Source organism: Metarhizium brunneum, chromosome 4, assembly GCF_013426205.1.
Source record: "Metarhizium brunneum chromosome 4, complete sequence".
Lineage (NCBI taxonomy): Eukaryota > Fungi > Ascomycota > Sordariomycetes > Hypocreales > Clavicipitaceae > Metarhizium > Metarhizium brunneum.
Genome location: NC_089425.1, coordinates 2,555,384 through 2,567,900, shown reverse-complemented (window position 1 = coordinate 2,567,900; position 12,517 = coordinate 2,555,384). Strand labels below are relative to the sequence as shown.

The window sequence follows — 12,517 nt, the reverse complement described above, 5'->3', positions numbered from 1 at the left end:
ACTCCGAAGAAGGATGTTTGATCCGGCTTCTGAACGAAGTACTACTCCGTAAGTACGGTTGTTACGTCAAACAACGGAGTCCTACCCCGTTTCCCTTTGTGGCACTCCTACCAAAACCATGGCCACGGGCTGCTGCCAGGCTACCAGAAACCACCCTGCGCCATCGGATCCGCCACTCAGCAACCAGCCAGACCTTGGGCACCCCGTGGAGTCGGACGGCCCAGTGGACGGGGCTGACTGTCAAGGTGGCACAGACATGAGCGTCCATTTGAAGACCCTTGGGGTTGAACAGGGGTGGTGGTTGATGGTGTGGGATGACAGGGAGACCTCATTGACAGTACGGGGTACGGAGTACTTGGCCAATCCTTGGACCACTCTCCAAAGATGCCAGGACGCAGTGCTCCATTCGTTTGCATGCCGAGATAGATGGATGAGTCGAGTGAATAGACGGCGCGCTAGTGCTCGGTACTATGCCGACTTCGAACATTTGAAGGCCAGGAGCATAAGCCCGATGCTTCAAACTGGACAGGAGACGATACCCTTTGGACCCAGGACAGCCACGGGCGCGTCTGAAGAATTATGGATGATGGACATGCCTGGCAACGATAGGCTTGAGAGCCGCCTCTCTCGGGAGAATCTGGTACTTCGGACCTGCTGCAGGCCGTATGTCGTACTCGTACGAACCACCATGGTTTGAGCTGGCCAATTGGCCAGCCCAGACACGGTAAAGAAAAATGTGAACACTTAAGCAAGGATGGCCAGCTTACCCAGACACGGTGAGCATGGAGCAGTGCCGTTGAAGTACTAGGCTAACATCTTTCTGCTACTGAGCAGTTGGCAGGTCCGATCTCAGTCGTCCGCATGAGACTAGTGGCGTTGGAAAATGTGTTCGATTCGATATTTGGACGTGCTGGGATGCCTGTTGTACGGAGCAGTGTGACGGAATATGGCCTTGACTCCTCAGGCTCGCCGTGTTGGTGAACGAGCAGGCTTGTAGCCCCAAATTGTTGGCTTGGTTAGGAGCGATTCCAATCTCCCTTACTGGACTTGACAATACTACAATGGCTCCGGTCCACGGGAGCTGTACAATGTCCTGGTGGCTTGGGTCAATGGAGCCCCTTACGTGTGTGTGCTTCGCTCGTGGGCAGCCACAGAGTGCCCGAGGCATCCCAGCTTCAGAGACATTGAAAAGAACTTTTTGTGCAGTGATGGTCTGATGAAACGTCAAAGGTACACACACTGTACAGGGTACGTGATTCTTTCTCAGTTATCCGTAGTTGAGGATTGAAGGAAGCTGTGGTGTCTGTCCGTGTGGAGGTCATCATCATCCCATTGACCGCTGCTGATGCACAGGGAGGGTGAGGACTTGTTTTGTTTTCTAGGTCTGGGAGAATTCATCGATTGATTGTCCAATGGAGGCAATTCGGGGAAGCAGGCATCATTCCTGATAGATATGAGCCAGGTTCTCCGGGTTTTGATCGTCTGACAGGGCACGGCTACCTGTATAGTACCGAAGTCGGATCGGGTTCCTCGTATCACATCATCTCCTCGTCACATTAGCAATGTCACCAGGGCCAATGCAACAAAGGAGGGAGGGATATCATGCATTGAAAGCACCTGGGTGAAGTCGGCCCTCGTCGTGAGGAAGTCAAATCTTGAATAACGTACCGGCCAGGATTGGACAAAGAGCTGGTGGTGCGACGCGTAATAGACGAACATTGAGTATTAACACTCCATGCCTAAAGCAAAGATTGTTACTGGTGGACCTGCAAGCTGCTGTCATTGGTGATGGTGATGCAATGCAATCGAAAAAGTAGTAGGGATGATCGCTCGTGCATGATTCGACCCATGTCTGGATTCCGCTCAGCGTATCGGCTTATGGATACGCACGAGGCAATGCTTGGCCCATTGCGGAGTGCATAATATTATGTTGAACCCGAGTTTGCGACTGCTCACATCTCTTATCTCAACTAGCCCCAGATTGCATGAAGACGGTCAATACGGGGCAGTTGCTGTTTCAAAGTAACACTGTCTCGGTACACGGACCGAAGCTTGCAGACTCGGTACTGATCGAAGGGCCGTGGTAACAAGACGCTGTGAATTGTTGATGTTGCTATTTTGCGCGCGTGGCGGCCATGGTAAGCTTCCTGCCGACCATGTGCACCTATGTGCGTGTTTGGCAGATGTAGCCTCAGCTGGTGCGACTATTGCAATCTAGTCATACTCTTTACATTATCGCGTGTGCGTCAGACGACGACAATTTGGGCGGTGATGACACCTGAAGAAAGACACACCTTGACACTCTGTCGGCTCACGTACGTACATAAAACCTAGGGAAAAGGTAGGTAGATGCACGAGCGCTTAATAAGTGGCGTAGGGTGGCGTGCGTGGTGAGTGGCAGAAAAGCCTCCCAGTCTTGGCTCAAGGTGGTGAGATGTGCACCATTGACCCATGCTCCAAATGTGGAGTTAACTGTCAACTTGGACTTGGGTACGGAGTTACCTAGCGAAGTTAGCAGTGAATCGTGATGCATGACACCAGACTCCAATTGGAGTGTCGCACGAGCGATTGAGGCGGGTTCAACTACTACTACTAGGACTTAAGTGCCTAAGTAAGTACGGCAAGCACGGTACGGCCCTCAGTTCCCAAGCTCCTTCCGCGCTGGCGCCACCGACGGCGTTTCTCACTGACTCCCGTCGTGGCATCTTTGGAAAAAAAAGCACGTCCAACTGGTCCTTCTCAACCCTCTACTATATGTACATACTTTCTCTATGAACAGATGAATTGATGTTATTAGCCACTCTGTCCGTCGAAAGCAGTCAATTCTTCAGCGTTGCCGAAGTGGCATTAGACATCGTCTTTCCCAGAGCGCGGGGCGTCAGTTGTTCTTCTTTTTCCTTGGCCAATGCACAAGCCGCGTACGCTATGGGTGCCGTATGTATGTACTTAAGTATGTATGTATGAATTTGCCAAACACCCTGGCTAGCTGCACAGCCTTGGCCGGCACCAGAAATCCGCACCAAGATCATTGGCCCTGCAAGCCCAGGGTTTGAATGTCAATGAAAACTAACTAGGTACTTAGTATGTACCTCGTGGCCCACGAACTTGACACTTTTTGCTCCTGCAGCCAACATCCCCTATTAACCTGCTTCGCCAGGCGCCGGCTCGCGACTATCTCATGCCGCCGAGGCGCCATATCGGGTGTTGACTGACGATGCGGAACGAACTGGATGAGAGAACCACGAAAACTCGTTGATGGCTCGGAGAAAACTCTATGTTCCTCTTTCCCCACACCTTATGACACGAGGTGTCTGTAGCTCATTTCTCAAGTCTCTTGAGGCAGCTTGGATTGAATCCTCTGTTTCCTTCAGATGGAATCTGATGCCTCAGGGCTTCTGAGCATGGATGTGTGCACCATCACTAAGCTGCACCAAGACTAGAGCAAGCCAGGACAAAAGCGTCGACATTCCTATGCAAACATATACATGCAAACGAATGACTCCTGTGTGAACCTCTCTTCTCCTAAAAGACCCGGCGGATCAAAGACTGCGTATAGGCACCCAAGCCAAAACACTCGGTTCCATTTGGAGGCATAGGTCCCTTGCATCAGCGGTTCGAAGCCTCGGAGTCTGGCTTGGCTCGACAAAAGACCCTTTGCTACTTAGAGAGACGACGATGTCAAATTGCGATTCCTGCGTTGGGCATTAGGAGTCGATAAACAACTATATTGTGTGGTCAAGCCTGGAAAGTGCCCCAGACCCTGGCACTTAAATATTGACAATCCGATGCGCCATTATTAAGAAAACATGAGCAGCGCCGTAGTTGCTCCTTGTTCGCCTCTTTTCCGGCAACGTGCCCTCGGGGGTTGAACCAAGATATCCATCCTTGCAAGCCTGTGCAAAAACCCCGTGATAGGAACTTGAGATAGCTCCAGCGCCTTCGCCAATGGCCTCCTTTGTGGGCAGGATTTTGCACTCCTTGTTAGCTAACACAAGTGCAAGTATATTTCCGGGGTGAAGACTGCAACAATGCCCGTCATCTCCGTCGCGAACTTTGAGAACACAGTCAAAACCGTCCAAGTCACCATCCATTCTATATCTGGAGCCGATAGGCATCCATAGGCGACTTGGAATTTGGCAAGTACTGTTATCTGCGAAAAACCTTCGTCATCCCACTGATGGCCCTTGTGTACCCGATAGCCTGGCAGTATAGCATAATGTCAAATCCATGATGCGCAATCCGGACTGTTTTAGAACAACGCTTTTCTTCTCACCAAGGCATGGGGTGCAGTTTGGTATACTGCTCACAGGCAGATACCAGTGTTTTGCCATAGGAGTAGTTCAAACGTTTTGGCTGCTTAGTTTTGGTATACATCTTTTCCCTACATGGTTTCGAGCTTCGAGTCCAGCCTCTTTAGAGCTATGAAAAATTTTGGCTGGTCAATAGATTTACGCTAGTACAGGCCATCGGCTCGAGCACTGTCACAACTGTTCTGCGGGGATTTGTCATGCCCAAGGCTTTGACCACAAGGGTACGTTTTATGAGGGCGAGAGTAATGGCCAGGAGTTGGATCCAGAGTTCTCCAACAATACTTGGGATGTACAAATACCTTGGGCCTCGATGTCTCCGAAAGTCACCTAGGGATGCGGCGACACTGGGGAAAGATTTCAAGACATTCCATCTACTTACCTAGGTGCCTAGTCCATCTAACAGCTGAGGATTAGATGAGGCACCGGCCTAGCGTTTCTTAGTTGAACCAGTTTGTGGGACAAGCATACATACGCTGAATTACAAAGCGTGCCGGCCCCTCTTGCTGCGGAAAAAACGTTATCTGGACAATTCGAGGTGGCTTGAGACTGCGAGCCGTAGGATGCCCACGTCCACTTGTGCAAAGTTTTGGTATTCTGATGGCTAGTCTCTACACAGGTACTCCGCACCAGTGTTGGGACCAGAGTGAAGAGGGAAGAAGAAAAAACGTCGTCGCCTATTCTCGGATCAAGCCACCTTAAGCACGGTACCTGCAATAGTCCCTCATGAGACGATACAAGCAAGCACGGTCATAGATCAATGATTCGCGGGTCGCACAGAGACTCCCAAAGCCAATTACAAGCCCAGGTTCCTATCCGAGGAACAGCGACAGCGTCCGGTGTCCGACGTAGCCGCCGGACTTGCATGCTCATGATGCATAATGTGTTGTGCAAAATTTGTACTTCAAATAGCGTCTGTGATTCGGGTCTGGCAAGCAGTTGGCAAGCGCCGACACGAATGGGCCGGCGTTGGACGCCAAGCCTAGGAGCGGCCGGCATCGAGGAGAGGAGTCCAATTGACATGAAAAGGCTGAACCAACCACGCCAACATGCAACGTTTATGAGAGCTTGGACCAGATGAACTAGACTGTTCTGGTTGCCCTGTCATCAGGCTGCAGGCCTCAAGCTCCAGGGACCAGCACCAACTTGACGTAACGGAGCGCAACGCCGACGGCGGCTCCAGGCGCTCCATACATATGTCTGGTACTTAAGTATTGACTTTACTTATCCTGAGTCCAGCACGAATGCTCCGTACATACTCCGTACAGTACATACAATGCTGGGGACCCACCTGGGCGCTAATGGAGCACGGCCCGCCAATCGAGGCGGTCCCGCACCACATCTCGCACATCTCAAGCGTTTCAAGCCTCGCGAGCGGGTTGACCGTGTCCCACGTTTCACGGCCCACACTCTTGAGCTTTATTCAAACTGCGGGGATCATCTGCAGTTCGCGAGCTGCTGACTGGTCTATTGCCATGTCTCAACCGCCCACGAGCTGGCCATCGGGCGGCTGTTGAGCTCCGTTCAGAAGTTGATTACGTTGTCCTAGGGCCAGGTCCGGTGCAAGATCAGCTCAGACTCGGGTCTGTCGATATTGACGACTTCAGATTTACCCAAAGGTCGTGGACATTTTGACTCTTCCCGCTCGTCGGCCAAAAAAAAAAGAAAGAAATTGCGAGGCTGGCTATCCTCGTCGTTGAGAGTTGCCTTAGGCCAGGAGCCAAACGCCATTGCGGGGCGAGCCGCGAACCCTGGAGACTTCATCTGTCCATTCAAACTTCCAACGACGACGACAACAACAACAACAACGACAATCGTGTCTCAGCAAAGGCCACCCACGCCACTGGGACCGCAAGGCAGCCCATCCCGTCGGTACTCTGACACATTCATACGCTGGTATAATCGCACTCGCAGAGGGCGTGATATTGCCTGGGACACCTACGCTTGAACCATGGCTACGCAGCAGCCTCAGTATTATCCTCGTAAGGCAAACTTGTCATGCTCCGATCGAGGCCTCTGACATTCTACGCTTGAGGTGCCTAAGCTGACGGATATTTATCTGTGATTCTAGCCCCCCCGGGATCGGCACCTGGAGGTTCGATTACCCCGGCTGACATCTCCGTTATCAACCAGGTTTGCATCTAACTCGCAGACAGGTCCGCCAACATCGCCTCCCGCCAACCGAACACAATTCTACCCTCCGCCGGCCCAGGGCTCGCCTTTCCAGCCTGTCAATTACCCTCCCCCTCCCCAGGCTTCTCCAGGGCAGCAGATGAACTATCCTCCGCCACCGCAACACACCCCGTCTCCTCAGTTGTCTCACCACTCCAACGCCCAACAATACCCACCGCCTCCCCAGCAAAGTCCATCGTCTCAGGCTCACCACCAGCGTGCCGCTTCGCACCAGTACCCCCCTCCCCCAACTTCTCCGCCTGCTCCTCAACCGCTCCAGCAGGCTTCCTTGGCCGTGAGACCAGCGTCGTCAAGTGACCATCATCCTAAACAGCAAGACCCGCCTGCATTTGACCCTCCTCCATCGTTTCCCGGGAGCAATGCGCCATATCCCCCGGAGAAGGCTGGGCAACAACAACAACAACAACAACAACAACAACAACAACAACAACAACAACAACAAGAGCCACTAGATACAAGTGATCCCTCTAATCTTTCGGCTGGAGCGCCGCCTGCTGGTCACTTCGTTGGCGCAGGCGCCGTAGTTGATGATGTGGGCACTTTCAATGGCGGGAGCTACCGCATTAGTCACCGTGATTCCAACACCATCTTGACCATTCAACTGGCTATAGGCTGTCCTATGCAAGCCAAACCCGGTATGTACTGTTCTAGTCCATGTGTAGCTCACGTTCCCGATTAACAGTGAAAAGGCGCCATGATTGCCATGTCCCCATCCATCACACTTAAAGGAGAACTGAAGTTTAGTGTGAAGAAGATGATTGCTGGCGCAGACATGACAACTTCCAGATATGTCGGCCCTGGTGAACTTCTCCTTGCTCCCCCCATGCTAGGAGATATTACCAGCATCCGTCTGACTGGCCAAGAGAGCTGGGTTGTCGGGCACGACGCCTTTCTCGCGGCCACTCAGGGAATTATCAAAGACCACAAACGGCAGGGCCTCGGGAAAGCAATTTTTAGCGGAGAAGGCTTGTTTGTGTATAGAATCAGCGGCACTGGTATCATGTGGCTCACAAGTTTCGGCGCTATTATTCGTAAGGATGTGAGTCTTTGACCAGAATCCCATCTCGTCCCAATTTGGTTCCAAACTAACCCACGGCAGCTTGTGGATGGTGAGAAGTACATTGTCGATAACGGCCACCTGGTGGCATGGAATACCAAATACGTCCTTGAGCGAGTCGCTTCTGGCGGTATTATATCTAACATGGCATCCGCAGAAGGCCTCGTCTGCAAGTTTACAGGTCCCGGGACTGTCTTTATCCAAACCCGTAACCCGGTACGTACTATTGCTCCTTGGTCGTTATTCATTGGCCATGGACTAACCAGTCGAGCAGAAAGCTTTCACTGCTTACATGGGTGGTCAGGCTGTTCAAGGCTAACTGATATGTCGCGGGACCATTTATTATGGACCATTTATTATGTCTCTGCAGTGTTTTCTTTCAACAGGCGGTTGCATCAGTTTGTCATTATCTACTTGCCATATTTATCCCTAGTCCTCTCGAGGAATATGCCTCTTACGCTGTTCTTTCATCTTCATTTTTCACGGAATATACCTGTTGTCAGCGCAATTGCCCGTGATTTTAATACCATGAATTATTGAAACGTGTGCATCTAGCGTTGATGATGGCTCAAAGTCACAAGACAACATGGAAGGCAAGGCGTGGGCGGAAAGCATCAATGGCACATTTGCTCTTGCCGACATTTTCAGTGCCCGCGCGTCAACACCTGCCTCCTGGCAACCGTCCCAATGCCACTGTCGACCTCTTGAACTTCTCTTCACCTTTTTCTCACTTCGCCCTCACCGTCCTTCTTGGCTACTCCATAGCGAACGTGTTCTGACATCCAGCGCGGCTTTCTTTGCCCTCTGTCTCTTGTTTTTTTGGATTGTACCCCTATCCCACTCGACGTTTGCAACACCCTGAACAGTGAGCGTTTCTGTCACAGTAGCGACACTAGTTTCTAAAATCGTTCTTCGCGGGCTTTGGGGTCTAACTTGGCCACCTGCCCTTGCTTCCACCTCAGATTCAAGTCACCTTCTCCATTGCCAGCCCATGTTCCAGCAGCTGTCGTTTCTGGGTACCCGTTGCATCTCGTGAAGTTTGACTCAAGAGTGCAAAGGAGTCCGACTGCGCCGTCATTCATTTTGAGGCCGTGTTCTAACTAAAAGACCTCACACACGACTGGCCTCAAACTCTTTCAAAAATTGCACATCTGAAAGCCGTTCAATTATTTCAAAAATAAAGGAGCTTCCTAGCGTCTGTTTTTTTAGATTCCACGAAAGGACGATCAAAAGCGGTTCACCCGTGGAATGGAACAATCGCGCTCACATCACGTCCTCGCACGTACAACATACCCAGGATCTTGTAGTTGCTAAGTTGATACATCGCTTCAACGCCGTACGCGCTACAATTTACTACACACAGTGACTTATGCTAATGAATTTATCCTAGATGGTTGGCCTGGCCTCATGTAGCGGCAAGAAGGCGGGATATGGCATCGTCCGTAAGGGCCACTCTGCTACCTGCGCGAATAAATCACACAAATCGAGCCACGGAGGCACATATACGAAAAGAGACCTTTCTGCAAGCCAAGAAACAGGAACATTGTTCAATGAGCCACTCAACGACCCAAACTGGCGTAGAAGACGCGCTCATGATGACCAGGACAATTCTACGACACCGGCTTCGAAGAGCATGGAACCGTTGGTCCAGGACATCCCTCAATCCACATTTCCATCACATCACAACTTTTCATCCTTTCTGCAAGATTCGATGAAGCAGCAGCCAAGTGTTCAGGAAGTTTTAAAAAAGTCAGAAGTCGAGTTTGAGCATTCCACAAACCCGCATTGCTACCTTGGTGACGATAGTCTGGGATGGGGCGCGTGCAGTGACTTTTTAGGAAGCCACGTATCTGGCAACCATTTTTTCGACGTAGTACGGCATGCCAAGCTACACGATCAAGGCCAAGGACGCACCCTCGATCTATTTGGATTGGTATGCAGCCAAGACTCTTCATATAGCGACAAAAGATGCACAATTGCCAGGTTTTCTTCTGGTGACGAGAGTGTCGACGATAGATTCCTTCAAATGATATCAAGAAAACACACTCTTACGCCAGACGAGAGCCAGGGATATCAATTGATGGCCGCTTTGAAAGCAACTGGGTCAACACCTCGAAAAATCGGCCACACATCTTCGAGTGGCCAACATACATCGCAGCGTTTGTCCTGCCTCTCGGAGCAATCTCTCCTTAAAATTGGTAAAAATATGGGCAAAAGTCAACCGTGTCGACTTCAGTCCAAGGACTCCGGGTTTTCGTTCTCTTCCGGAAGCCTGCAGGACTTTAACATTGGTGATGCCGACATTGATGAAGGGGCTTCGAATACCTCGGGGCATCGGCAATATGTCTTGGAGCAAAAGGACATAGCGTTTCAAAAGTTAATAAAAAGGTTGAACGGTGCTGCTTCGCAAGAGAAGAAACCGGTTGATCGAAGTCGTGACAGCGGATATGAGCCTGAATCATCGCGAGCACAGCAACCTCAGCCTCAGCCTACGGGTACGGCTCCTGTGCCCGCTACACGACGACCAACCCATGGCACAGGAAGGCGAGTCAAGACCGCTTCAGACTTTGCTGTTAGATACTGGCCTGTGTCGGAATCGCGGCGAGGGGACCACTCTACCGACTCGACGGCTGGTGATGCCCCGGATAAATACAACTCGCTCAATCCTAAAGCCAGAGAGTTTCTTTCTTTTTCACAAAAGACAGAAAATACGTCATGGAAAGGTCGGCGACCGGCATTGCTATCATTTGATATCTCGATTGACGAGCAAGTGGACGAGTCTTCGCGCCGCGAGGTGTTCCCATCAGAACCTGAACACAAAGCTCCAGCCGCTAGGGACAATCAATTCGTTACTCCAGATGGAGCGGTACCGGTGCCATGTATGAATACTACGAGTATTCCTCTCCTTTTTCAGCCATTTCCCCATTGTAATGCGTCTTTCTTGGGTCTAATTCCACTCATGCCAGATGCATCTAAACCTCTGGTGGCACAACCAGGAGTGTGGCCGACAAGTCAGGCTGGCACAGCTATACCGGATACTTGTGGACCGCTTCAACCGAAGAGTTTTATGCCTCCTATTACACAAAATCAATTGTTCAACGGCCTTGGGTCACCTTGCTCGCAACCTAAGATCGGCGTGCCGAATACGAGCAGTATTCCTCCAGTAGCCCAGACGAACGACTCCCTGCCTCGCCGAGTTCCAAAGCCAAAGCAACCTAATCCTAAGGATCAGCAGGAATATGAAGCTTGGGTAGAATGGAGAAAAGCGACTGAGCCGGGCTATGCAATGGCCTGTAAGCTTCGACAACAGCGACGGGCTCAGCGTAATGGACCAAAAGCAAAGCAACACCAGCCCAAACCTGGGTCAGAGTAATTATTCCCTTGATTGTCAGTCTATGTTCATTGAAACCGATGCAGGCGTGTTTCCTTGGCAGAACTAATACACACGGCGATCTGGTCAGTCAGCCGGCCCTAGTGTGTGCCGCCTCGAATCGTCTGAAATATGTTTTCCATTGTTATACATAAATACTTCGCCTTTCGAGGTGAAAATTTGCAGCTATCAACTGTTTCGTTATCAAAAGTTCAAACAAGTGGCACCAACGTCTCGAAATATCCGGCTCGATCGAAAGACATTGGATTGGAATACCTTTGCAAATTTGTCAACTACGAAATCGGGGTCCGCCCGGCATGAACGGCAGAGAGCGTTACCGTCACTTTATTCGTCATATAATTATGTTGTTCGTTAATATTGTCGTAATAAAAAATAATGGACGACGTGGGATGGATACATTGTTTACGGATGTGACGGATGTATATTTAGTCTGTGTGATTGGGTGAAGGAACTGCTGCAATGGAATCGCCGTGGAAATTCCAACAGCACTCGGTAGGAGGTTTGTTTTGCTTTGTCTTGGTCAGTGGATGACGTTAATTTTGACAGGGGAACTTGTGTTTGTTTAGAGTATGTCATTTTTAGCCACCACCGTCTCGAAATAGAAACTCTGAGGCTGTCATCAATCCATGATGGGTCGCACGACATGTGCGTATATCATAAAGCATGGCTGCCAGTGGTTTTCTAGAATGTGCGGTGTACTCGGTACTCAGAATGCTTCCCCCATGCACACGTACGGGTTGACCCATTCTTGTCTTCCCCGAGTATAGCCTCCCGATCGATTGTCCTCCTTCGCCAATCGCGAGTGGTGTTCACGCTTACGGTTACACTCCCCCCTGAAACAGTCAGCAGCCTCGGTGAATCCCGCATCGAGGATATTACTTCTCAAACGGCCAAGGTACCGATTTGCCTGCTCCCCCCGGGGGGGGGGGTTCGTTTCTGTGCAAGAACCACTTTTTCTTTTTTTGTCGGGCTGAAAGTGATTCTGGTAGTACGATAAGCATTGGCATCCCGGATACGTGTACATGCGTCCCGGGGGGGGGCACCATCTCGGTCGCCTTTTGCCTCTTTGGATGCGTCCCTGCCAGCCACGTGCAGAGAGGGCGTGAGGGAGGGGTTGCATTCCGCCCCCCGCCCCCCCGTCTGAAGACTCGACGAGTTGGGGGCCGGGGTGCGGACGAAAGTGAGCGACGGGAGAGGGGTCTGTTGGGTCTGGGAAGCGAGCAGTTCCTGGGCAGCCGTCAGGGGTAAGGGCAGCGTGATACCAGGACATTGGAACATGATCGGTGGGGAGCGAGCTTTTCCTGCCGGGACAGGGGAAGCTGGCGAGACGGGGGCGCTGGTTCTGCACTTGATGCGACTTGGAGGAAGCCGTTGTGAGGAATGATTCATATTGCAAGTGTCCAGCTCTACTGCTGGTTGTAGATGGTATAGATGTCTTGTTTCCGTTTGCGTTATACATGTCCCTTTGGTCTCGTTGGGAGCCTATACATCCGTTCTTTGGTCCTCCCCCTCCCCCCCCCTTCTCTTACCTGTACTCCCTGCCTGCCCAAAATGAAGAGATAGTGACAA

At 51.1% G+C, this 12,517-nt stretch overlaps 1 protein-coding gene across 1 annotated transcript; it reads left to right on the top strand.

Moving 5' to 3' along the window:
- Positions 1-6,258: 6,258 nt before the first annotated feature.
- Positions 6,259-10,930, top strand: G6M90_00g074450 (uncharacterized protein; the record flags this gene model as incomplete). The annotated part of the gene is made up of 7 exons (XM_066131002.1): positions 6,259-6,289; positions 6,379-6,402; positions 6,464-7,135; positions 7,190-7,539; positions 7,600-7,773; positions 8,948-10,436; positions 10,524-10,930. 7 exons carry the CDS (start codon positions 6,259-6,261, stop codon positions 10,928-10,930), a joined length of 3,147 nt encoding a protein of 1,048 aa, XP_065987236.1.
- Positions 10,931-12,517: the final 1,587 nt, after the last annotated feature.